The 24,530-nt window shown below is 42.5% G+C and overlaps 2 protein-coding genes across 2 annotated transcripts; one reads left to right on the forward strand and one right to left on the reverse strand.

Moving 5' to 3' along the window:
• The first annotated feature begins 5,353 nt into the window (after window positions 1–5,353).
• Window positions 5,354–10,563, forward strand: LOC136768028 (tryptase-2-like). The gene is made up of 5 exons (XM_066722086.1): window positions 5,354–5,491; window positions 6,941–7,127; window positions 7,792–8,045; window positions 8,346–8,473; window positions 10,030–10,563. The coding sequence occupies exons 1-5, from the start codon at window positions 5,440–5,442 to the stop codon at window positions 10,201–10,203; spliced, it is 795 nt and encodes a 264-aa protein (XP_066578183.1). The 5' UTR covers window positions 5,354–5,439; the 3' UTR covers window positions 10,204–10,563.
• Window positions 10,564–13,260: 2,697 nt separating this feature from the next.
• LOC136768029 (tryptase) lies at window positions 13,261–17,275 on the reverse strand. The gene is made up of 5 exons (XM_066722087.1): window positions 17,011–17,275; window positions 15,483–15,663; window positions 15,102–15,385; window positions 14,776–14,912; window positions 13,261–13,890 (listed from the first exon to the last, which is right to left on the reverse strand). The coding sequence occupies exons 1-5, from the start codon at window positions 17,060–17,062 to the stop codon at window positions 13,729–13,731; spliced, it is 816 nt and encodes a 271-aa protein (XP_066578184.1). The 5' UTR covers window positions 17,063–17,275; the 3' UTR covers window positions 13,261–13,728.
• Between the last annotated feature and the right edge of the window lie 7,255 nt (window positions 17,276–24,530).

A 24,530-nucleotide genomic window follows, 5' to 3' on the forward strand; every position in this document is an offset into this window, starting at 1 on the left:
ACATCTAGTATTTTCCTTATTCATCTGTATTAACATCGGTGTTATTAGTAGTAATGCAACCATTACTATCTCTATCTCTCTCTCTCTCTCTCTCTCTCTCTCTCTCTCACAGTCCTCTCAGGCTGCTTGTGTGGCAGGTGAGTGGGGTAGAGCTGACCCCACAGACACTGTCACTGCCCCACCTCTGTTATTGTTTCTCTTTGCTTGATATTTTCTGAAACTCATACTGACAGACAGTTTCGTAACTTTACTATTACTGTCTCAGTCAATTATTTGTATAAAAATTGCATTAATTTACACCAACTACATTCCTTATTTTCCTTCATATTCTCTTTCAATTACCCTTAGAAACTTGTGTGCTGAAAACAGTGGCACATTATTATTATTTTTTTAAACAAACTTTCCTTTTCCAGCTGCTCAAACCCTTGTCAACTTTGGTTAACATCGCTCTACATCCTAACAGCTGTTCTTTTCTCCTTTCCATAATTTCTTACTAGAAATATATTCAAGTTATATTGATCGATTTTGTATTTTTATCATTGATATATACATTTATTTATTTGTAAGACCTGATTACTTTTTTCTTTTAATGGCATTCTATATAAATTAATGCTATAATTATATTATTATTCATTATATATGATGCTCTTAGTCTTATTCATGCTAAGTGCTTGGTTGTATTATTATTATTTCTTTCTTTCTAAGCAGATGCCCTTATCCAGGGCAACTTACAGAAATATAAGCGCAATACAAAGTGCAAAAATACAGTGCAGTTCAAGGCATAAAACATTACAAATTCCAATTTACAAAAGTGTATACAATATATGGGGTCTTACATCCTGGATAGTAAAAGCTGAGTGCAGACAAGATGTTAGGTCACAGTCAAGGGCCAAGGGAAAGGGAGCATAGGGGATATCAAAATAAAATGATACGAGTACTAGTAATGCAAGGCAAGTAGTATGATAAAATGTTGTGTAAGTGCAATCTTACAGGAGTATAAATGGCTAAATTACAAGTACTGTCTGAAAAGATACGTCGTGAGTAATCGCCAGAAGGAGGTCAGAGACTCTGCTGTTTTGACTTCGGTGGGCAGGTCGTTCCACCATTTAGGGGCCAGGGATGAGAAGGAACGGCCCTGGAGGAAGGAGAGTGGAGAGGAGGCAGAGTTAGTCTTCTGGCACCGGAAGAGCGCAGTGGTCTGGGGGGATGTATGGAGAGATGAGTGTCTGAAGGTATCTTGGTGCAGTGTGGTGAGACAGCGGTAGGTGAGGGTCAGTGTCTTGAACTGGATGCGTGCCGCTATCGGGAGCCAGTGGAGGGAGCGGAGCAGTGGAGTAGCGTGTGTGAATCGGGGCAGAGAGACACCAGACGAGCCGCAGAGTTATGGATGAGCTGGAGCGGCGGGTAGTGGATGCAGGCAGGCCGGCCAGAAGGGAGTTGCAGTAGTCCAGGCGGGAGAGGACCAGTGACTGAACGAGCAGCTGAGTCGAGTAGTCGGTGAGGAAGGGATGGATCCGGCGTATGTTGCTCAGGAAGAATCTACAGGTGCGTGTCAGCGTGGTGATGTGCTGGGTGTAGGAGAGCGCAGGATTGAGGGTGACTCCTAGATTTTAACGGAAGAAGAAGGAGAGAGTGTGGTGGTTTCCAAGGGGATTGAGATGGAGAGATCAGCAGAAGGTGAGGAAGAGTGGGGGAATCCGATCTGGAGAGGTTGAACTTGAGGTGGTGTGAGTGCATCAAGGCAGAGATAGCAGACAAACAGGAAGAGATGTGAGAGGGGATGAGAGGGTTAGAAGAGGGAAAAGACAGGAAGATCTGGGCATCATCTGCATAGACATGGTAGGAGAAACCATGGGATGCGATGAGGGGGCCCTGGGAACGAGTGTAGAGAGAGAACAGGAGTGGGCCCAGGATGGACCCTTGGGGTACACCTGTAAGGAGAGATTGTGGGGTGGATAAGCAACCACGTCAAAGTTAACGTAAGGACTCTGCAATCTAGATTCTTATCTGACGGTGGTGAAACGCATTGTGCAACACAGCCATACGTACTCCAGACAAAATACAACAACACCTTGAATGAAGTCGATACTGATTTGTATTTTCCTTGTGATTTATAACTGTGTCACATCTAAGCTTTTTGACATGACTTTTCTACCAGTCTCTATCAGTACTGCACTGTACTGTAACCTGTAAGCGGTGTTAGTCTTCTGTCCTTCCAGTGTGCACTGTCTTCTGCTTTCTGCTCGAGCCCAGCTGTTGCCTCCTTGTCCTTCCAATGTAATGAATACCTGTGTAAATAGTTTAGTGAAATGAAAGGTTGCTGATGTGATAAGATGCAGTCAAAATGTTGCAATGGACGAATTGTTTTGATTTATCATTTGTTATTGTTTTATTAGTAAGTACTTTCGATTGTCTTAGGTCAATGAGAGTTTACATTTTATCTGGTATCAATATCCGAAGAAATAATAATTGCTGAATAAAGTATTTTTATCTAGTGACCGCCACATATACAACCCACAGCAGTCAAGTCCTCTGAAAATGAGACTAGATTGATATGTAAGTTACCACAATACTTTACTAATACGAATTCAGATTAGCGGTGAGATTGATCTGCATGAATTGACCTTGAGGCTGTTTCATTCAAATAGGATGTATGTTTATTAATAAAATGTAAATGGACAACACGTAATGGTAAGGGTAGGAGGGAGAAAAGTAGGGTGGATAGGATTAAGAGAGAAAGAGAGAGAGAGAGAGAGAGAGAGAGATCTATTACTCAAGTTTGGCTCGAGGCACAAAGCATGTAAAATAAAATAAAAATAATTTTTAACGCTATCTGTTCCTACACTTAGAGCCCATACACAACTAGGTTTTATGTAACTGTGATTTACCTAATTCTTGAATAGTACACAGAGTTTACTACCTGTGTGGTTTACTGAGGTCAGATAGCGAGGAGAGGTTGTGGTGATCTGCGTCGACTTTGGACTTGGTTGCCAAGTTTCCAGGTTGTTGGTAGAGAAGTTCTGGTCCGGATTCCTTCCTGGGTTTCCACTTCAGTGTCTTCTAGTCTTCCTGGGTTCTTCTCCCAGGTTGTTCCACTCCACTCCAAATTGTACAACTCTCAATTGTGCCACTCCAAATTGCTAGTTTTAACTTTCTGTTATTATACATTTTAGACAAAGAGATTCTAATCTCTTTCCTTCCAAACTTCTGATTGGTCAGGTTTGGGGGAAATAAAATTGAAATTCGAATCGAAGCAGTCTTTGCCATTCCTCTCCCTTGATTCCTACAGAATGTGTATTAGGGGTGGGATGGCTTTGAGGAATGTGAAAATGGTTCAAATGTTACCTAGAGTTTCTAACTCTCTATATTGTCACGTTTTAGTTCTATCAGTAACATGTTCAAGTCTCTCAAAGCATGACCTTGCAGTTGATACCAAACAAGCCAGGTTGTCTTTTACAGTAATGTTTCATTTGAGTTTTCTTGTAATTGCGCGGGGGATCAATTAGGATGTGTGAATAATTCTCTTACCAAATGTTAATGTTGCATTGTATGTGAAATATAAATGGTCCAATGGTTGTTTTAGCTAATGCTCTTTCTTTTAAGACCAAACATGGCTTTAGCATGTTTTGGTTCTGAGGTGTCATTAACTTAGTTTTAAGTCACCTGTTATCAAGCTGAGGGAGAAGCCGGATAACACTTCTGTTATCAGCATGTAGTTTGTGTTTGGGTTTGTTGCCCTGGTCTATGGAATATATAAAGTACCTTGTTTTGCCAAAATAAGGTCGTATGATTTTCACCTGGATTAACTGAACACTCTGAAATGTTCTGTGGGGACAAAAGTTTGAGGTATCAACCTATTTTAAGTGATCAGCTGTATATCTACAGGCTATTAGGCTATTAGAGTAAAGAATGACATTGGTTGAATAAGGGCAAGCTCCTTTTGGAGTATAAACCCGCTAGTAGGTCCTTGAAAATGTATGTATAGTACATTAATAAGGCTGTGTAAATGCATTTTTACAATTATTTTGTGTGCATGTCTGTGAGTACATTTGAGTGTGTCTGTGTGTGTTTAGGTCTGCAGTAGTTTACAATTTGAACTCAGAGAGAACTATCCATCAAACTGGAAGAATCAACTTGAATAAACACCCTCTAATGTTTAATAAGTGTAATGTAAGTGCACTGTCTTACATCCTCTTTCATGTTTTCACAGATTCTCTGCAAAACAAATTCTGAGAGACTGGGGTGAAATGTTTTATACACTTATACTAAGTCAATCATATATTTTACATTTTCCCATTTTACATTTGTACTCCAATCATCATATAATCCAAATAAATATATATATATACACAAATAAATTAAAACACACATTAATTCAGATTCACTGAAGGATTTGGATCTAAAGTAGAATAGTGCTGCTACAATACGGGGCTGTAGTAACAGTGCAGTAGAAAAGTGATTTACATTAAGGGCTGTGGTACAAGTGCAGTACAAGTGTCGTATTACTGCAGGAGGCTGAAACAGGAGGACAATGGAAAAGTGATATTACCACGGGGGACTACAGAGCTGCTTTGGTTTTGCGGTGTGTGAGAGCTATGCACAGAAAAGCTGCAGGGCCCGATACATGCAAGCCCTCAACCCTCAAACGCTTGTGGTCTCCTCATACTATGCAGCTCAGCTTATCACAGTGCAGACACACTTACCAGGGCTTATCAGAACTGTGTAGGAGATGCTTATCCTCTCACACAGACTGATCGCCTACCTCAAACACACAACACTACTTCAAAAACTTACCTTGCCAGCAGGAATGCTATTTCTTCTTTCACCAGCACTTCTTATGGTCCAGGTTTTTAGAACCAAGTGAAAAATACCGTAAGCGTTTCTTGCCATGGGTGTGTCACAGGTGAAACCTCAGACACCTCGCCCCAACTATACCACCCCAGATATAACTATGGAGGTCAGGGAACCCCTCAATCACCCCTACACTTAGACACCCTGCACAGGCTCAGATCAGGATTTCTCAGACAACTACAGGTTACAAAGGAAGTAAAGGTAAAAACAATTGTATTTTTATTGCACACACTTACACAGGGCAAGAAGTGTATGTAAATTGGACTCTATGGGTATATACTAAAAAATTAACAAAAATCACCTTAAATAAAGGCAAACTGTGCCAATTAAAACTAAACCCTAAAATATCTAAACTTTACAACAGTTGGGGGTTAAAATGAAATCAATGTGTGTGTGTGTGTGTGTGCTGGTTTGTGGACTGTGGGCATGGTTGTAGGTGTCTTCCTATGACAGTGAGGTCTATATAAAGCGTGTTGTCTCCAGTGAGGTCCATTAGAGTGGGGGAGAGTCAGTGCTCAGTGTCCAGTGAGCTGCAGTAGTTGTTGAGAGTCAGTGCTCTGTGTCCAGTGAGAATCCAGGAGGATCAAGATGCTTTTCCTGCAGCTGCTGTTCTCTGTGCTGCTCCTGAACACTCCTGAAGGTAAGACAAGAATTTGAAAGGACAATTAAAACTCTAAATTCTAACTGAAGTAAGTTTTGACTGGGTGTTTCTGTCCTGGGTGTCTCTCCAATAAACTTCTGCTTTATTCCTTTCTCTCTCCATCCCCTGCACTTTCCTCTCCAAAGGTACAGTTCCTTTTGTGAGACCTGCAGCATGTTAACAGAGAGGTAGAGAGGTTGGAGATAAGAATTTAGACATTAAGAAGTAAGATGTCAGACAGTGACAGACATTAATTTCACACATACAGGGATTCTGATAATCGTAGGGCTTTTGCAATGTGTGAAGCAGAAGAGGGAAAGAGTGTGTGTGAGAGAGAGAGTACGGTTTTAATTTTATGCAACTTAACCAAAATAAAATGCCCTTGTTTAATGTTGTTTCACTGAGGTTGTATCATAGCAAAAGAGCAGTTTCCTATGGGTTCAATATGCCTCCACTATACTGCATTATAAAGCTATGAAATACTATGTTAAATATTTCTAAAGCCTGATGACTACGGAAGGCCAGTGTTCATAAAGGCCCAGTGTAGTAAAGCCCTGAGAGGGTAGGATAAATGTATAGTAATCCAACATAAAAATGGACTGCAGCCACAGTAAAAATCATGGCAAGTTTACCAGGGGAAGCTTGCATGAAGACGAAACCCTTCAGAAACAGACTACTCTTGCTGGAGTCGGATGCAATGCATTAATACCATCCACCTCATGGGAACACTTTTTCTGAAATCATGAACACCCTGATATGATACAAGCGACCAGCCCTAATCACGTCCGCTGATTCATTGCAGTGCAGGATGTAGCGATGACAGGAAACCAGATGCCAGATATGAAGAATCAATGCTCCAGGGTACACATGTCTTGCCACAGGATGTGCCACTGATAAGAGTATACAGGGTTTCAGCCCAATACACCTTTAGCGTCATTTCACGCCCTCCACAAGACAAGCCACTTTTATTGAATAATGATGCTCTCCAATTAAATGCACCTGCCTCACCAAAGACAGACAATTAAAACATTAACAATCAACCCTTGTTCTCAACTGATCATTATGTCTTAAAGGCATAGAGTCAGCTATTCAAGGTTCTACAGCAGTGCAATCTAAACACATACATCACAAGCAGCAGCACAAGCGTCAGTCAATTCTGACAGGAAGCTGTGAAATCTGCAGCTATCAGCAGCTATATCTCTCTTCTCTGGAGCACAAAGGCCTTTAAATTATGAGTAAAAGTCTCTATAGTAAACTCTCTCTCTCTCTCTCTCACACACTCACACACACACACACACACACACACACACACACACACACAGTGGAGGATTCAGTGGGTCTCCACAATTACACTGAGTACAGACTCTGGGTTTCCACTGTGCTGCTCGGTATGACTAACTTGTGGTCACTAACCCCCTCTAACCCCTTGTGGTCTACCTCTCTCCCCAGTGTCCAGCAGTCCTCAGTTCAGGAGCTCCATCGTGGGGGGACATGATGCGATGGAGGGACAGTGGCCCTGGATGGCCTATCTCAAGATCTTTTCTAAAAAAGCAGATCATTCTGAATGGTTCACTGAGTGTGGCGGCTCCCTGATCAGCGCCCAGTGGGTTCTCACTGCAGCGCACTGCTTTGACGGGTGAGCGGCTCCTCTGGTCTGACACGTCACACCCACATGTCTCCTTGAACAGAAACCCCAGACTCACATGTGCATAATTAGGGCTTTCAGGTCTTCAGTGCTTAGTCTCCTTATCACTACTTGCCTTTAACCCAGTGCTGGATTTAGTGATACCAGTAAACTGCAGTCTGAGAATGGGCCTCTTAATACGAAAGTGTAATGAATAGATTTCAAGTTTTACATAATTGATTGAACAATACAGGCAACAGAGAGAAAAGACATTAATAGTGACACACAAGGTCATGTCCGATCAAATACAATATGGGATTAAGTGGAGAAAGTCATATTTAGGATATTTTAAACAAATATATTTACCTAGTTATTGTCTCTAATTATTAGAATAGGATTAGAATACACCTTTACAATTCTCTACTAGAATAACACACTCTCACGGTTAGGCCTCAGCGTGTCATAAGCAGGCCAGCCTGCTTTACTCACATGTGGTTAATGGTGCTCGAGTCCTGTGGCCCATTCCTGTGCTGAGGGAGCGAGTCATTTCACACTCAGAGCTGGAGTTCAATTTGGGACTAACACACTTGGGCTGTAACAGGGTAGTTCAGACGTGACATTGAAGGGGCAGCCGTGATAGGACTGTGTCTCACTATCCCACATTTGTGATTTTCAGGTCTCTCAATCAGGACAAATCCAGGGTGCTCCTGGGGGAGATCAGTGTGACCAACAACCATCACAAAATGATCAAGATACAGAAAGTCATCAAGCATGAGAAGTTCCACCACTACTCCTCAGGAAATGACATCGCCTTGGTGCTGCTGAGTGAAAAACAGTCCTCAAATGCAGTCAATGTATCCCAGGAGAATGAGGATTTCTCCAATAACGGGGAGTGCTGGATCACCGGCTGGGGGAGGACGTTAGGCAAACGTAAGTGGCAGCAAAAGCATGGACATCATTTTCTTGAGTGTTTTAGTTTTGTGAAATCTAACCCTGTGTCAGTATAAGGATGGCAAGTGGAACCTAACTAGTCAAATCCAAAACTGAGTGAGCATGGAAAAGAAATTGGCAACTCAACACAAACAGGAAGAGAAAAGTAAATGACAGGAAAAAAAGAGTGACTCCTGCCTGAAAAAATACAGCAAGGACTCATTGTCTCATAATAAAAGACAGAATATACATTAGGTTTGTCATATTTTGTATTATTTCAATTTCTATCTCTGTCTGCAGAACCTCTCCCAGAAATCCTTCAGCAAGCCGAAGTTCCTGTTTTGACGGCTGATCAGTGCAAGATAGCCTGGGACTCGATGCCAGCTCACACACTCTGCGCTGGGAATACGACAAGAGGCGCCTGTGAAGTGAGTTTGGGGGCTGTAGGAGAGGGGCACTGTGGGAACACTGTGAGGAGCTGTAGGGCTGGGGACTGCAGCGTGTACGGCCTGATATTCTTTCTGAACAAATGTCGACCAATATGAAATCTATGAATATGAAAATAAATACAGTAGATTGAAACGTTTATGATACTGTAAAAACAACGAGTTGTGCCACGTAGACAACCGGTCAAAATTTTTAGAACACCTCCATATTTCCAGTTTTTATGGAAATTTAAGCAGTTCAACTCCAGTGAATAACCTGAAATGGTACAAAAGTAAACAGTAAACTGACAGAGGTTAAAAAAAAAGTTTAGGTTACCAAAAACTGAAAAATAAATGTGAAGGGGGTTTAAAAACAATTTTTTCACATCAGAGAATGCTTAACATCATTAGAAAGCTGAGAGTCTCAGCTTTCATGTGTTCATAAACACTTGGCAACAACACAACAGTGAAAAGTACACATGGGGTTAAAGAGAAGCACATGGATTTGGTGCCCTTTAAAGGAGACCAAAGGGGTTTGTCAGCTTAAGGGGTTAAATTAAATTCAACAAAACGATTCCATGATATATTTTGTATCTCCAATTGTTTGTCTGTGCTATGATTTAATTTAAGAGTACATTGAGACATTAAACTGTGAAAATTTCAAAAATGGAGATGTTCTAAAACTTTTGACGGGTAGTGTATAATAAAATGTATGACCACCAGTACAGTAATGTAAAAACATTCAGATAGAATTTATAAAGAGACAAAAAATATATGTTTGGTTGACACAAAGTAAATGATGCATCAGGGAGTTAAGCTTAAAATAAAAAAACCTTTGAATTCATTGCAGACACCATGTAGAAGTATTTTGTGTTTGTTAGTTTTTTAAATACCCTCGATATAACACCACTCACACCATATCGGCAGTTTTGCCCATGGTCTTCACTAGCTTTTATAATAAGAGCTGACTGTATTGCTGTCAGGGCTGGTACCGAGGGAGACTGGTGATAGTAGAATCCAGTAGCAGTGTCAGAAGAATCAAGAGGGTTTAGCCAAGGAATAGTTGGAGTCACGGAAGGTAGTTCGATCGATCAGACAAACAACGATAATGGGGATAATGCGGAGACGTGAAAAAGATAGAAGGCAACGGCCGATACACGGATAGACAGGATAACAATACAATCACTCAGAACTGCGGCAAGAAAGGCAAGGCAAGACTTCACATTTAGTGAGAGGAACAAAGGCGTATATATATGGTGTGTAATGAGTGGGTGGAACAGGAAACAGGTGGAGAGGATTAACAGGGCAAGCTGGGATGATAATTGAATAATGGAGTTGATCAGGGTCCTGGAACAGAGTCTGGGGAAAGTGTGGCTTGGGTGAACTCTAGTGGTGAAAGCGGGAACAGTCAGGGTGCAGGAGTTACAATTGCATGTATGCATCTAATTATTGATTTACAGGTATCAATCATAATGTATTGTATCAAAATCATCATCATATTCATGTGCCTGATTTGTCTCGTTCTCTCTCTCCCTCCCTCTCTCTCTTTTTCTCTCCAGGGGGATAGTGGAGGTCCTCTGGTCTGTAAGGTGAATGACCGTTGGGTCCAGGCTGGTATCGTGAGTTACGGGCCTAAAGACTGCAACCCCCCCTTGAAGCCCACAGTGTTCACTCGGGTCTCCAGCTTCCTGCACTGGATAAATAATCACACCAACATGCCCGATTTCCACTGAGCTGTGCAGACAGCACCCTCTCCTGGCTCCCAAGCTCAAGAGACAGAGAGAGAGTGAAGACAGGAACACCATGTCATTATATTAGCAAACCAACATATACACTTGATGTGTCATCGGCTATTGCTTCTCCAGTTTCCCCTTAATGTAAGGAGGGCACAAATTAGAGAAAATGTGCCTGAGTTGTTTTCTCTCGCTCTCTCTAAATTCAGTGCTATATTTTTTTACAGCTTTAATCTGTGTTCATTCCTGAGGGCTGCCCTGCTCTCTCCTCTCCCACTGTGATATCGGCTGCTGCTCTTGGCTCTGCTCTGCTGTGAGAGATCAGTAGACTCTGATGAACTGCAATAAACCTGCAATGCATTCAAACTCCTGGTCTGGGGCTGCACTTTATTTATTCATCCATCACCTGCATGATCTGGTTGACTGGGTTTCTGTTGTTATTGTTTGTTGTTTAATTTTTTTATTTGCAAAGACATTAAAATACAGAAACACAGGACACAGATTGTCAGATATCTGCCCATTCTGTCCATGAAAATGCTTTATTTCTAAATAATAGCATCTGTTAAATGTCAGCCAGACTGGCTCACCACTACCACCTTTAGCCAAGCTTTGGGGAGAGGAAAACAGCGTGCAAAGTGACATTTGATGAATTGTAACAGGCCATATTTCAAAACTTACCTATAAAAGTAATACATTTTTATTGAAATAATGTATTTTTACCACTGAGACACACAGTGAGATGCAGTCTCTTCTGTCTCCTGTCTCTTTTCTGGGTTTCTCTGGAAATAGAACAGGTCAGATGTATAATGAAAGCTAGTGTAAAAGAGCTAAGTAACCACTACATTTTAATGAGCCATAGGTGAATAAGCATTTTGGGTAGGGGGGGTTACTATGTGACACCCTGGGTTTACAGCCTCCCTTGCTGCCTCAGACCCAAAACAGAAACAAACAGCAACCTGACACAACCTGTTGTGGGAGTGTTAATCTAGATGGACACACATATTAACTTATTAATAGCTTCTCACATTTCTTGGGAAGATGTACATGATGTTCCTGCAGAAGCCCTTAGACTGATAGGTGCTCTTTTCTCAGTAATAGCTGCCTGTGATGTGTGGAGCAGAGAAGATAGATAAGGAAACCACAGTGAGAGATGAGATGGAGAGGCGCGCTGCAGAGACCAATCAGACGGGTCCAGAGTCCATATAAGGATTCTCCGTGACCCTGCTAGACACATCTGTCATCAGATGACCGAGACCACAGACCATCTTCATTAAGTGTAATTAATTCATTTATTTGTTGCTCCAAACTTAAAAGCAAAAGAAACCCCCAAAAAACAAACAAACAAGAAGACAACAAGTTATTTGTTTGCACATGTGGCAAATGTTGTAGAGAAAACTTGGGAACAAGGTAGGCAAGTATTAATGAACAAGGTGTTAAAGTAGCCATTGATTCATTGGTTGAAATGAAAAATGTTTATAAAAAAATGCAACTATTCTCTGATGTAAGAAGGGTGCAAATTAGAGAAAATGTTCCTGAGCTGTTTTCTCTCGCTTTCTCTAAATTCAGTGCTATTGTTTTTACAGCTTTACTCTGTGTTCATCCCTGAGGGCTGCCCTGCTCTCTCCTCTCCCACTGTGATATCAGCTGCTGCTCTTGGCTCTGCTCTGCTATGAGAGATCAGTTGTACTGAGACTCTGATGAACTGCAATAAACCTGCAATGCATTCAAACTCCTGGTCTGGGGCTGCACTTCATTTATTCATCCATCACCTGCCTGATTTTGAGGTGTTGAGCTTCGTGTTAAATCACTTTATTCCACTCGATAAAGGTTACTGTCCCTGTGAATATGGGGTGGTTACGTCGTAAGACAATAGTCTATTACCCTAGTGACATGGTGAGGTTATTCGAAGGTGGTTTAATTTCGGTAGGATAGCCTTGGCCTAGGTGTAAAATACACAGCCTGCCACTGTATTTTAGTGATGGTGTTCAACTTTATTATACACAAAACAATTACAGAAGAAATAAAAAAGAGAAAGTAAAGCTCACTACATAATAATCACCTAGAAGGTGAAGGATAGTAAATAGAAAGGTAGACTATTTTTTTATATTTAATTTTTTTTCATACTTTTCATCTTTAGGTAGATACGTTCGGTACTATCCATTTCAGTATCAGATATGAAAGGAAGCTGACAGGGCAGGGTATGATATGGATTTATGGAAAACAACTCCACACGCTTTCACAACAGTGTCTATAAAGACGTTATTAATTACGTTATTAATTGTTATATGATTATTATTATTACAAATTATAAATATATTATTAGACATTTTTATTTAAACTTTTTTGCTATAACATGTTATATTTAATAACATACTTAATAAAAGGTATTATAAAATGACATTTTCATGCTGACATCAATCTATTATCATAATCTGCCATGCCATTAATTTGCTGATATTAAACAACTTATAATGTTATTTAATTGCATATGATATAAGACGACTGCATTATATGTTATAGCTCTACCTATAAGGTAAGCTTATAAGTACCATTTATAAATCAATTTTACTGATGTATCTCTGAATTGTGATGTTTTTGCTCTAAGTCTATTCTATGATACAGTATATCGTTGTGTCCTATTTGTATGTCTCCCCCTGCAGAGAGAGACAGAGGACAGGGGAGAGAGAGAGAGAGAGAGAGAGAGAGAGAGAGAGAGAGAGAGAGAGAGAGAGAGAAACTGTCACATACACAAATATGAAGTTTGATTAATTATGCTAGATTGATACAGCCGAATCAGTATATCAATCTGTAAATGCATTAATGCACACATACTGCACATACATATTGTTCCTATCGGAAGTGTTCTTCCCCCCTTGAATTTTCATATTTATGTTTCCCTTCACATATCACATGAGCCATGGAAAAAGAGCAAGAACACAAATGGGAAACATCTAAAGATAATGAAGGAGTACAGCAAGAATACTACATAGAAACATGTCTGGTAGTCAGTGGATCAATAATTGAAGTGCAGCCCCAGACCAGGTGTTTGAATGCTTTGTGGTTTTATTGAGCTGTTCAGCAGAGTCTCAGTACAACTGATCTCTTATAGCAGAGCAGAGTCAAGAGCAGCAGCTGATATCACAGTGGGAGAGGAGAGAGCAGGGCAGCCCTCAGGAATGAACACAGAATGATCTGGACACACAGAAATACACTCTTTCTCCAAAAGTATAATGTGTACACAATTGTTTTAAATTGTCTATAATAACTTAATGTCAATGTAGAGTACTCCATGTAAAGTTTCAGAATTGTATTTGACCTTATTTTCATAGTATTTATTTTATCATGATCTAGATGATGTCCCTCAGTAGTAAACACAAACAACAGGACAGGGAGACACAGGGAGAGAGGAGGGGAAACAGTACAGGTGATATAAACTGCTGGTCTGAACAGATATCAGATCTGGGAGCAGCAGAGCGTGCAGTGAGCCAGACAGACAGGTAGGGGGCGCTGTCCTCAGTAGGGGCCTCAGACACCACTGTGCTGCTTTATCCAGTGGCGGAAGCTAGAGACCCGGGTGAAGACCCCTGGAGCGTTGGGTGATGTAGAGTTTTTCCCAAAACTGGTGATCCCAGCCTGGACCCAGGACAACTTTTTATTCTTACAGACCAGAGGACCCCCAGAGTCACCCTGCAGTGAGAGACAGAGAGAAATAGAGAGAGAGGGAGAGAGAGAGAGAGAGAGAGAGAGAGAGGATCAGTTGTTATTGAAAGTCAATTATTAATCGTACATAATATACAGTGAGGAAAAAAAAGTATTTGATCCCCTGCTGATTTTGTACGTTTGCCCACTGACAAAGAAATGATCAGTCTATAATTTTAATGGTAGGTGTATTTTAACAGTGAGAGACAGAATAACAACAACAAAATCGTGAAAAACGCATTTCAAAAAAATTATAAATTGATTTGCATGTTAATGAGAGTGCTCCTAATCTCAGCTCGTTACCTGTATAAAAGTCACCTGCGAGCCAGAAATCTTGCTGATTGATAGGGGATCAAATACTTATTTACATGCAATATTTACATTTGCATTAACATGCAAATCAATTTATAACTGTTTTGAAATGCGTTTTTCTGGATATTTTTGTTGTTATTCCGTCTCTCACTGTTAAAATACGCGTAACCCTGCCTCCCAACTAACCAAAAAACAATATGACATTGTGGTAACACACATTTGTAGACTCCAGGGGGGTTTGTCAAGACATTGTACACTAACATTAATATGACTGCTTTCAACAGGAAAACTATGAATCAATGTATGAATCTGACAGGAAAACACAAGGATGCCTCGTCTACTTCCACTGAATTTATAATCCCCAACCCTACACCTAACTCTGACCCTCACCTTGTTATACATGTGATTCACAGCAGAGCTCAGAGCTGTGGAAGGTATTCATGCATTATTCCTCTAGTCAGTTCATTAGGAAGTGGTGCCCATTATTGTACAGTGTCACCAAATTAATGAATCAAGTCATTCATTAATAAACAGTAACACACAATGCTGCATGTGGCGTACCTGGCAGGTACTTTTTATTCCATGTTCATCCCAAGCACACAGCATCTCTGGTTTGATGTTATAATATTTTTTACAGAGTTCATTGCTTACGATTGGCAGTTTAACCTCCTGCAGGGTTTTAGGGTCTGGTAGAGGCACTGCAGAGAGAGAGAGAGAGAGAGAGAGAGAGAGAGAGAGAGAGAGAGAGAGAGAGAGATATCGATATACCTATAATAATGTTTTATAAAAGATAATAATTATAAAGTATTAATTATATATATGTATAAGCACCACAGAAAGTATGATCTGATTCTGACCACTGTCACATTCAGTCACTGCTCTCCTACCATCCTTTCCAATTGTCCCCCAGCCGGTCGCCCAGCACTCCCAGCCCCAGGTGAAGTCGTCAGCATTAGCCTCAGCCAGAGTTACAGGACTGATGTACTGACTGTAGGACACTGACCCGCTGAGCTCTACCAGGGCGATGTCACGGCCTTCCTGGTATTGGTTTACCATGTAGCTCTTGTGTATGATGGGCTCCCTCTTTAAGGCAAGCCTTTTTACATGTGAGTTGTGTTGTGTTAGCCTGTACACTCCCAGGAGCACATGCGATTTCTCAAAGACATAGGGTCTGGAAAACAGAAGATGATGTTTTTCATCATATTATATATTATATAATTATAATTATGATTAAAACCAGTGGTCATCATAATACAGGAGGCGCTCACATGTCAAAGCAGTGCGCTGCAGTGAGAACCCAGTGCTGACTGATCAGGGAGCCTCCACAGATGGTAGCGTATCCAGGGTTATCCTTCCACATGATCTGGAGATAGGCCTGCCAGGGCCACTGTCCCTCCTTTGCATCCTGACCCCCCACTATAGAGCTCTTGGACAGAGGACTGCTGGACACTGCGGAGAGAGAGAGAGAGAGAGAGAGAGAGAGAGAGAGAGAGAGAGAGAGAGAGAGAGAGAGAGAGAGGGAGAAAACAATGAATCCTTCAGCGATTAACAGACATACACCGATCAACTATAACATTATGACCACCTGCCTAGCAGAGGTGTCGCAAGGGGGTAGGCATCCCAGGCAATTGCCTGGGCACCGAGCGGGAAAGAGAAATCACTGTCAACACCTACCCAGTCTCCCACCCCACCCGGTCTCAACGGAGAAAACATCGCCAGGAAATATTTTGCCTAGGGCCCCCATAGACTCTACAATCGCCACTGTCCACTCGACCTCTGAAGGTGTGCTGTGGTATCTGGCACCAAGACGTTAGCAGCAGATCCTTTAAGTCCTGTAAGTTGCGAGGTGGGGCCTCCATGGATCGGACTTGTTTGTCCAGCACATCCCACAGATGCTCGATTGGATTGAGATCTGGGGAATTTGGAGGCCAAGTCAACACCTTGAACTTGTGATTCATCAGACCAGGCCACCTTCTTCCATTGCTCCGTGGTCCAGTTCTGATGCTCACGTGCCCATTGTAGGCGCTTTCGGCAGTGGACAGGGGTCAGCATGGGCACCCTGACTGGTCTGCGGCTACGCAGCCCCATACGCAACAAACTGCGATGCACTGTGTGTTCTGACACCTTTCTATCAGAACCAGCATTCACTTTTCCAGCAATCTGAGCTACAGTAGCTCGTCTGTTGGATCGGACCACACGGGCCAGCCTTCGCTCCCCACGTGCATCAATGAGCCTTGGCCGCCCATGACCCTGTCGTCGGTTCACCGCTTTTCCTTCCTTGGACCACTTTTGATAGGTACTGACCACTGCAGACCGGGAACACCCCACAAGAGCTGCAGTTTTGGAGATGCTCTGACCCAGTCGTCTAGCCATCACAATTTGGCTCTTGTCAAAGTTGCTCAGATCCTTACGCTTGCCCATTTTTCCTGCTTCTAACACATCAACTTTGAGGACAAAATGTTCACTAATATATCCCACCCACTGACAGGTGCCATGATAACGAGATTATCAGTTTAATTCACTTCACCTGTCAGTGGTCATAATGTTATGGCTGATCGGTGTATCATTAGAGAGGGAGAGATTCTAGTTGAAAATGTGAGAGAGATATGCCATAGAGAAGTACAATTTTCTAGAAATGTCTGTGTTTCATCAGCACACTGAGTCCAGTGACAGAGAGAGGTACAGAGGGAGAGAAAGAGCACAAGAATATGAATTAATGATATTTCATCTAGAGCTTCAAAACTGTCATTCCACTTCAGCAAACACAACTGAATTGAATCATAATTATCTTCTTACCTTCATAGGTGTTCAGGAGCAAAACAGAGAACAGCAGCTGCAGGAGAAGCATCTTGATCCTCCTGGATTCTCACTGGACACTGAGCACTGACTCTCAACAACTACTGCAGCTCACTGGACACTGAGCACTGACTCTCAACAACTACTTCAGCTCACTGGACACTGAGGACTGACTCTCAACAACTACTGCAGCTCACTGGACACTGAGCACTGACTCTCAACAACTACTGCAGCTCACTGGACACTGAGGACCTATTCTCCACCACTGTGCTGTACCCCACTGGAGACATTGCTCTTAATATAGACCCCAATGTCACAAACTCTCACAGGGAGACACCCACTGACACACCCACAGTACACAAACCTCTCCCCTATCCACACACACAAGCTAACAGTGCAACTATGGTAAAATTGTACTTCATCCTCTTACCACTGTTTGGCCTGTTTGATTGTCATTTAGTTTACCACCCTCCCCTCCACTAACCTGCTGCTGGTTGACCTGCTTTGTGCTGCCCATTATACAGATCTTAATGAGTCTCCTTGGACACGGCCTCTGCCAGACAAAACCGATGCTCTTCTCGGTTTTCACAAGGCGTTCCTGATTGTAGGAGAGGGGCATTTGCTCACCTGTTTAAAGCAAAGAAAGAGCTCAGGCTGGCACTGCTGTTCATGGTGGATCAGCTCTGCTTGGTGTCCACAGTGACCCTGTCAGCATTGACACAGTGGTGGCAGGTGGCCACACCATTGAGACACAAAGAGATGCTGTTTCCCAGACTCCTGCTGCTGGCTCTGGGAGCTCTGGCAGTGAAGCAGTGGCCCTGGTCAGGCTGGCCTGGTGGTTTCAGGTACCAGAAACCAGGTCCTTGTCAGACCGGATGCCAGGCTGAGAACAGTGTGGACATTTCCAACAGGAGTAGCACTGTGCAGCGTTGTTTCTCACAGGATCTGAAGTGTGTGCTCTCTCTCTCTTTCTTTCCATCTCTGTCTGTATCTCTCTCCATCTTGTTTCACATGTTGTACAATCTGCATGATTACTACCTCCCATGCAGTTCTCGTAAGCCCTGTAGATTGTATCCTCACTGTGATCAGATGAGCAGAAACTTGTGCAGTTATTTTGCGAACTTCACTGTGAGATAAAGGAGACCACAGATGTTTGACAGTGATAAGTTTCATGAAATGGGGTTTGAAATTCAGCCCCTCTGCCTACAGCTCTCTGATTGTTTTGGATCAAAGCAGTTCTGTAGGCCGTTGTTGTAATATCACTTTTCTATGGTCCTTCTGTTGCAGCCCCCTGCTGTAATATGACAATTGAACTGTACTGTAGCCCTTGAGGTAACATCACTTTTCTACTGCACCTACTGAACATGACTAATCTACTGCACCTCTCTCTCTCTCTGTGTCACTGTTTACACACTGTTTACACACTCCCAGGCTCTCTCCCCTGCTTTCCATAGCAGGAATGTATTTCTTTTCTGGTTTATAATGGGGGAAAGCCAGTCATGGAGGGAACAGTCGGTCAGGTGTTTGCACGGTAATTTTCAGCACCAAAGTATATTATCTTTAGAGTTCAGTCCTTTCCTAGCAAACAGAATAACATTGTGGCAGCATTGTAAGAATGGAAGCACAGAAAAACAAGATGATGTGGCAATACAAATTTGTAGAGTCCAGGGGATATGGTCAAAATAATTGTTATAAATATGGCATTGAAGAGACTCCAAATTAAAATATTGTTTAATTCAACTCAATCAAATAAACTGTATATATGCCTGCAAAACTAGTGATAGGCATTGAGGTTTCAGAGAAGGACTGATATTAAATGTGCAGACGTTACTGTGCCACAATCAGAGAACACCATGTGGTCTGGGGTGATACGTTTCTGCATAATTTTCCCCGTTGTGCTTTTCATAGAAAACCAACCTCACACAAGACTACGTTGACGTTATCAACTGTGGCAGCAGAGCGCAGGGACACAACATGAAGTCAGGAATTTAGCTCCTGTGCATCCAAACAGTCAGCACTGGGAAGGAGAAGGACATCTATGCCTAGGCCGTGGCAGTCACAGCTATGTGGGCCACAGGGACGTACAGTTGTATTGGAAGGTATTCACACCCTTCATCTCAAGTTGATATATTTTAATAAATAATGGTTATGTACCAGCCTGTCGCCCAGCACTTCCAGCTCCTGGTGAAGTCAGCAGCATCAACCTCTACTACACCATAGTATGTCATAGTGTAATTTCTCCAATTGCATGCAATCATTACTTTGTTAATTTGATTTGCATTGAAATGCATTCTATTACACAATAATGTATTCTACTGCACTGTATTATAATGAACTTGAATGTATTGTATTGAATTATTGTGCATTGTGTTGTTTTCAATCGCAATAACTTGCGTAAATTCCTAAATGATATGTAAATTAGAGGGTGCAAGAAATGAATATGCTTTACTGCCTCATCTGCCAGGTGAGTGAAGTGTAATTAATACACACATACACCGATCAGCCATAACATTATGACCACCTGCCTAATATTGTGTCCGTCCCCCTTTAGCTGCCAAAACAGCCCTGACTCGTCGAGGCATGGACTCTACTAGACCTCTGAAGGTGTGCTGTGGTATCTGGCACCAGGACGGTAGCAGCAGATCCTTTAAGTCCTGTAAGTTGCGAGGTTGGGCCTCCATGGATCGGACTATAGGGTGCTATAGCAAAGAATATCTGTACTGTGCTCCTCTCAACACCCTTCTATATCTCAGACCACACATCTGTCACACAATCTCTGCATCACAGAGTGCAGCTCATGCAGGTGGCCTGTATCTGAGCGGAGATCAGCTGAGTAGCACTGTGGCCAGTGATGCTGTGTGTCTGAGGGCTGCTGTGTGTTTGTACCTTTTAAAAAACAACTTGAGAGTCTGAGAAACAGGTTGAGTTTCTGATCACTATCGAGTTAAATTTCTACTTCTGTGCAGACACACCAGATCTACAGCTAATTGGATACACACATATATGGGTCATTCTACGGGAATGAGACGAATTGGAGTTCCAAATATTTTTTTAAATGTATGTAATTGTTTTCATTGAAACAATCTGAATGAAATATTTCAATACCTTATCTATATGGAAATGTACTTGTCATATATTTGGGGGTTTTCATGTTATCAAACTTATGCATTACCCAAGCACTAATAAAATACCTGGTATAAAGAAAAATACACAACATATTGATTAAATATTAATTAATAATAATTAATATTTAGATGAAAAACAATAGGTTGTGTATGCAACCCCGGTTATTTGAAAAAGGAAGCACTGCCCAAGGGGGAGGGGTTTCTGTGCACTTCCGAAGGAACCCGATCGAAACGTCACTCTATCAAAGCTGCCATTGGCCCCTGCGCTCGTCACTTCCACTTCCTGTTCTATAAAACGTGATGTCTGGCAGGTTTGTCCTCTTTTGCCGGGAGCCAGGACTCCCGCACGACCTTGCAACCCTTGGGCAGTGCTTCCTTTTTCAGATAACCGGGGTTGCATACGCAACCTATCATTATCTTTCAAGTCGGAAGCACTGCCCAAGGGGGAGGGGTTACTGTATAACCAAGCCGTCACAAGGGAGGAGGCAGCGAGCTGATAAGGGAGCCTGCCCCGAGGTGCACCGTTAGGGGGCCTCGGCAACACTCCAGACAGGAGCCACAGAGGCCCCTTGGGGCCAAACTGGGCTGTACAGGAGGCAAGGGTGGAGGGGGAGACGGAGCGGAGATTACGGCAGGAGGTGATAGAGAGAGTGGGTGGGGTGGGAGGGAGGGGAGAGAAGGAGAAAGAGATGAAGTGGTGGTCAGAGCTTTCCAGGTGAGAGCTTTTCACAGAGAGCTTCGAAGGGGAGCAGCTTCTAGAGAAGATGAGGTCTAGCTGGTGGCCTGCCCTGTGAGTGGAGGGAGACGTGGATAGAGAGAAGTTAAATGAGTGGAAGAGGGGATAAAATCTGGCAGAGTGGGAGGGGTTGGAGAGGTGGCTGTTGAAGTCTCCCAGGAGAATGGTAGGTGAGGACAGTGAGGGGAGGGAGCAAAGAAGAATGTTGAGTTAATCCAGGAAGGAGGTGAGTGGACCGGGAGGGCATTAGAGAACTAAAAAGAAGAGGTAAGAGGGAGAGGTGAGTTCCACTGCATGGAATTCAAAGCTGTTAGTCACAGCTATCTAGTGATAGAGTAGATAAAGGTGGGGATGGAGAAGAGGAGAGAAGGGGAGGGCAGGAGCCCTGTTCCTCCTCCCCGCCAGGTAAGATGAGGGGAGTGGGACAGGACAAACGGAGAGGATAGGGAAGCAGGGGTGGTTGTGTTCTCTGGGGAGATCCATGTTTCGGTGAGTGCAAGGAAATCCAGAGAGTGGTGGTAGGCATGAAGTCGGCCTTGTTGGAAGCTGAGTGGCAGTTCCACAGACTTCCCGAGAGATGGGGCCATTCGGAAGGGGGCACTGAAGGCTGCTGGCGCTGACTGCTGACACAGAGGTCAAGGGGGCTGTTAAAAACTCCACCTGCACCTAATCAGGAGGGTACACACCTGCATAACGTTGAATGACACAAGGCTGTCAGGATGCCGCGTTCCCTCCCAGTTAGGACTGTTAAAAGCACAATTAATGACCACTTTAGATCTGAATACAGACAAGGGCAGTGCTGGACACACAGTTACACTAATCAATAGCTCTCAAACAATGCTAAATAATTAAAGCCTACAATGTAACCACTTCTAATTTACAGAAACTGTGTGTCGATTTGTGAACAAAGTGTGCTAAGTAACTAACAAACAGTCGCTGTTACTACAATACAGGTGCAATACATATATATATATATATATATATATATATATATATATATATATATATATATATGCAATACATAACAGAAGTATTTACAAGTTGCCACAGAGAGAGACAGGAGAGTACAGGTGAGAGGAAGCCATCTTGTTGTTTGACTAGTTTCAGACCAGTCTTAGCATTGCTCATTTTGTTAAGTTTTCCTTAATTGAAGTTAGCATTGTCTGTAGTTTGCCTAAATTGAAGTCAATTCAGTTCAGCTGCTGAGTTGGTGAAAGTAAACGGGTTGGAGAAGGGAGATTTTGTCTAGGACTAACAGGAATTCTGTTGCAGGAGGAGCCAGGTGGGGTTAGGGTCAGGCTTGCAGAATGATTGCCTTCCTGGATGAACTCATCCAAGAAGGCTTCATTTGTGATCGTTGTCGGCAGGTTGAAATCCTAGAGATCAAGGATTCGTGATCTTGAGGCTCAGCTTGTCGATCTGCGCTGTATTAGGGATATAGAAGAATTGGTCAATCAGCCCATGAGAAAGATGGTGTGTACGCCAAAACCTAGGAAAGTTGAGACCTTAGAGCAGGACAGCGTAGAGAACTGCTGGGTTACAGAAAAGGGCGTGCACAACCCCTAGAGACACCCCAAGAGCTAGAATTGCTCAACAGGTTCCAACTGCTGGACACCGAGTTGGACAGTGATAGCTCAGAGGGTGATGGGGGGGCAGTTGAGCACCAGAGCACCATGGTGCCCACTCCCCACCAGAAGAAGTAGTAGTTATAGTAGGTGACTCAATTCTTAGAGGTGTAGATCACACAGTGTGTTCTAGTGACAAGGAGACCCGCATGGTATCTTGCCTGCCTGGTGCTCAGGTTGCAGATCTCCCTAAACTAGTAGACGGGCTACTGGCCAAAGCCGGGAGGAATCCACTGGTCATGGTCCACATTGGAACCAAAGACATAGGAAAAGGTAGGACAGAGGTTCTGCAAGACAAATTTAAAGAGTTAGGAACAAAACTAAAGAGCAGAACCTCGATGGTAGTTTTCTCTGAAATACTTCCAGTACCACATGCCAGGCCAGGGAGACAGGCAGAGATTAGAAAGTTTAACACGTGGTTGAAAGCTTGGTGTAGGGAAGAGGGGTTTAGGTTTATGGAGCATTGGTCTTTCTTCTGGGATAGATGGGACCTGTACAAACCGGACAGTCTACATCTAAACAGAAGGGGGGCTAATGCATTGGGAGAGAGTATGTGCAGTGACATTGAGAATCATTTAAACTAGGAACCAGGGGTGCAGGGAGCTCTGACAATGGGAGATGTTCCTCTAAGGAAAGAAAACCAAGGGAAACTGCTACTAGGAAAGTCCTGAAATGTTTGTACCTCAATGCCAGGAGTATAAGGAACAAGATGTTAGACTTGGAAGCCACAGTGCTGGCATGTTACTATGATGTTGTAGGAGTGACAGAAACATGGCTTACAGAAAATGATGGGGATGAATACAAGTTGGAAGGATACACACAGTTTAGGAGAGACAGGCAAAATTGAAGAGGGGGTGGGGTAGCATTATATGTGAAAAATGACATTGAGGCAGAAGAACTTGTATTAGATCCCAGTAATGGAACAGAATCTTTGTGGGTGAAACTTTTGAACAAGAGATCTGGAGGATTAGCGGTAGGAGTGTGTTACAGACCACCCAACTTAGATATTCAGAAAGATGTTGCATTGTACAGTGTAATCAGGACTGCATGTAGCAAGGATGTGGCTGTTATAATGGGGGATTTCAATTTCCCAACTTAGACTGGGAAAGCCCAGTGAGGACTACAGAAGCAGAAATAGAAATGGTTGAGATGGTAAATGACTGCTTTCTAACTCAATTTGTCAGGGAACCAACTGGAGAGAGCGCATGTATTGACTTGATCTTTTCAAATGACCAAGACAGAGTCAGGGGGACAGTAGTTAGAGAACCAATGGCAAATTGTGATCACAATATGATTAGTTTTGAGGCATTCTTTCAAAAAACAAGGTCCAAGTCTAAAACAATGGTCTGCAATTTTAGAAAAGCAAACCTTGAAGGTATGAGATAGCACTTAGAAGAGGTAGACTGGAGCACATTGGATACAGAGTCAGTTGAAAATGGATGGGTATATTTTAAGAATATAGTACTTGAGGCTCAGGAGAAATTTGTACCAAAACTTATCAAATTGAGGACCAAAAAACACTGGCCAAAATGTTTTAATGGAGGTATGCAAAAAAAGATCAAGAGAAAGAAAATGTTGTATAGCGCATATAAAAGGGATGGTGACGAAACAAAATGCATAGAATATGTTGAGCTGCAAAGAGATCTTAAGAAAGGGACCAGGAACGCAAAGAGGGAAATAGAAAGAAACATAGGTCTTGGAGCTAAAACTGATGCAAAGAGCTTTTTTCAATATTACAACAGCAAGCGGTCAATAAAGGAGGAAGTGAAACAGATAAAGAGCAAAAATTGAGGTATCGTGGAAAAATAACAAGATGTGGCAAATGTTCTAAATTAGTATTTCACAGAGGTTTTTACAAAAGAAAAAACAGATGACATGCCACGGGTTAACAACCAGTCCAGGCAAATCCTAAGAGAGATCAGGATAAATGAGGAGGAGGTACTAAAGGGACTAGCAGAATTAAAAACAAACAAATCACCTGGGCCAGATGGGATATTTCCAACAGTACTTAAAGAAATGAGAGAAATTATTTAT

This window comes from Amia ocellicauda, chromosome 14 (genome assembly GCF_036373705.1).
Source record: "Amia ocellicauda isolate fAmiCal2 chromosome 14, fAmiCal2.hap1, whole genome shotgun sequence".
Lineage (NCBI taxonomy): Eukaryota > Metazoa > Chordata > Actinopteri > Amiiformes > Amiidae > Amia > Amia ocellicauda.

What these genes read in the sequence shown, in the direction of transcription:
- LOC136768028 (XM_066722086.1), top strand. Translation starts at nt 5,440, where the DNA reads ATGCTTTTCCTGCAGCTGCTGTTCTCTGTGCTGCTCCTGAACACTCCT. An exon ending in GCAGCGCACTGCTTTGACGG is followed by an intron (nt 7,128 to 7,791) that starts GTGAGCGGCTCC and finishes TGTGATTTTCAG; the next exon opens with GTCTCTCAATCAGGACAAAT. An exon ending in GGGGAGGACGTTAGGCAAAC is followed by an intron (nt 8,046 to 8,345) that starts GTAAGTGGCAGC and finishes CTCTGTCTGCAG; the next exon opens with AACCTCTCCCAGAAATCCTT.
- LOC136768029 (XM_066722087.1), bottom strand. Translation starts at nt 17,062, where the DNA reads ATGCTTCTCCTGCAGCTGCTGTTCTCTGTTTTGCTCCTGAACACCTAT. An exon ending in GCTCCTGAACACCTATGAAG is followed by an intron (nt 15,664 to 17,010) that starts GTAAGAAGATAA and finishes CTCTCTCCGCAG; the next exon opens with TGTCCAGCAGTCCTCTGTCC. An exon ending in GCAGCGCACTGCTTTGACAT is followed by an intron (nt 15,386 to 15,482) that starts GTGAGCGCCTCC and finishes TCTGTTTTCCAG; the next exon opens with ACCCTATGTCTTTGAGAAAT.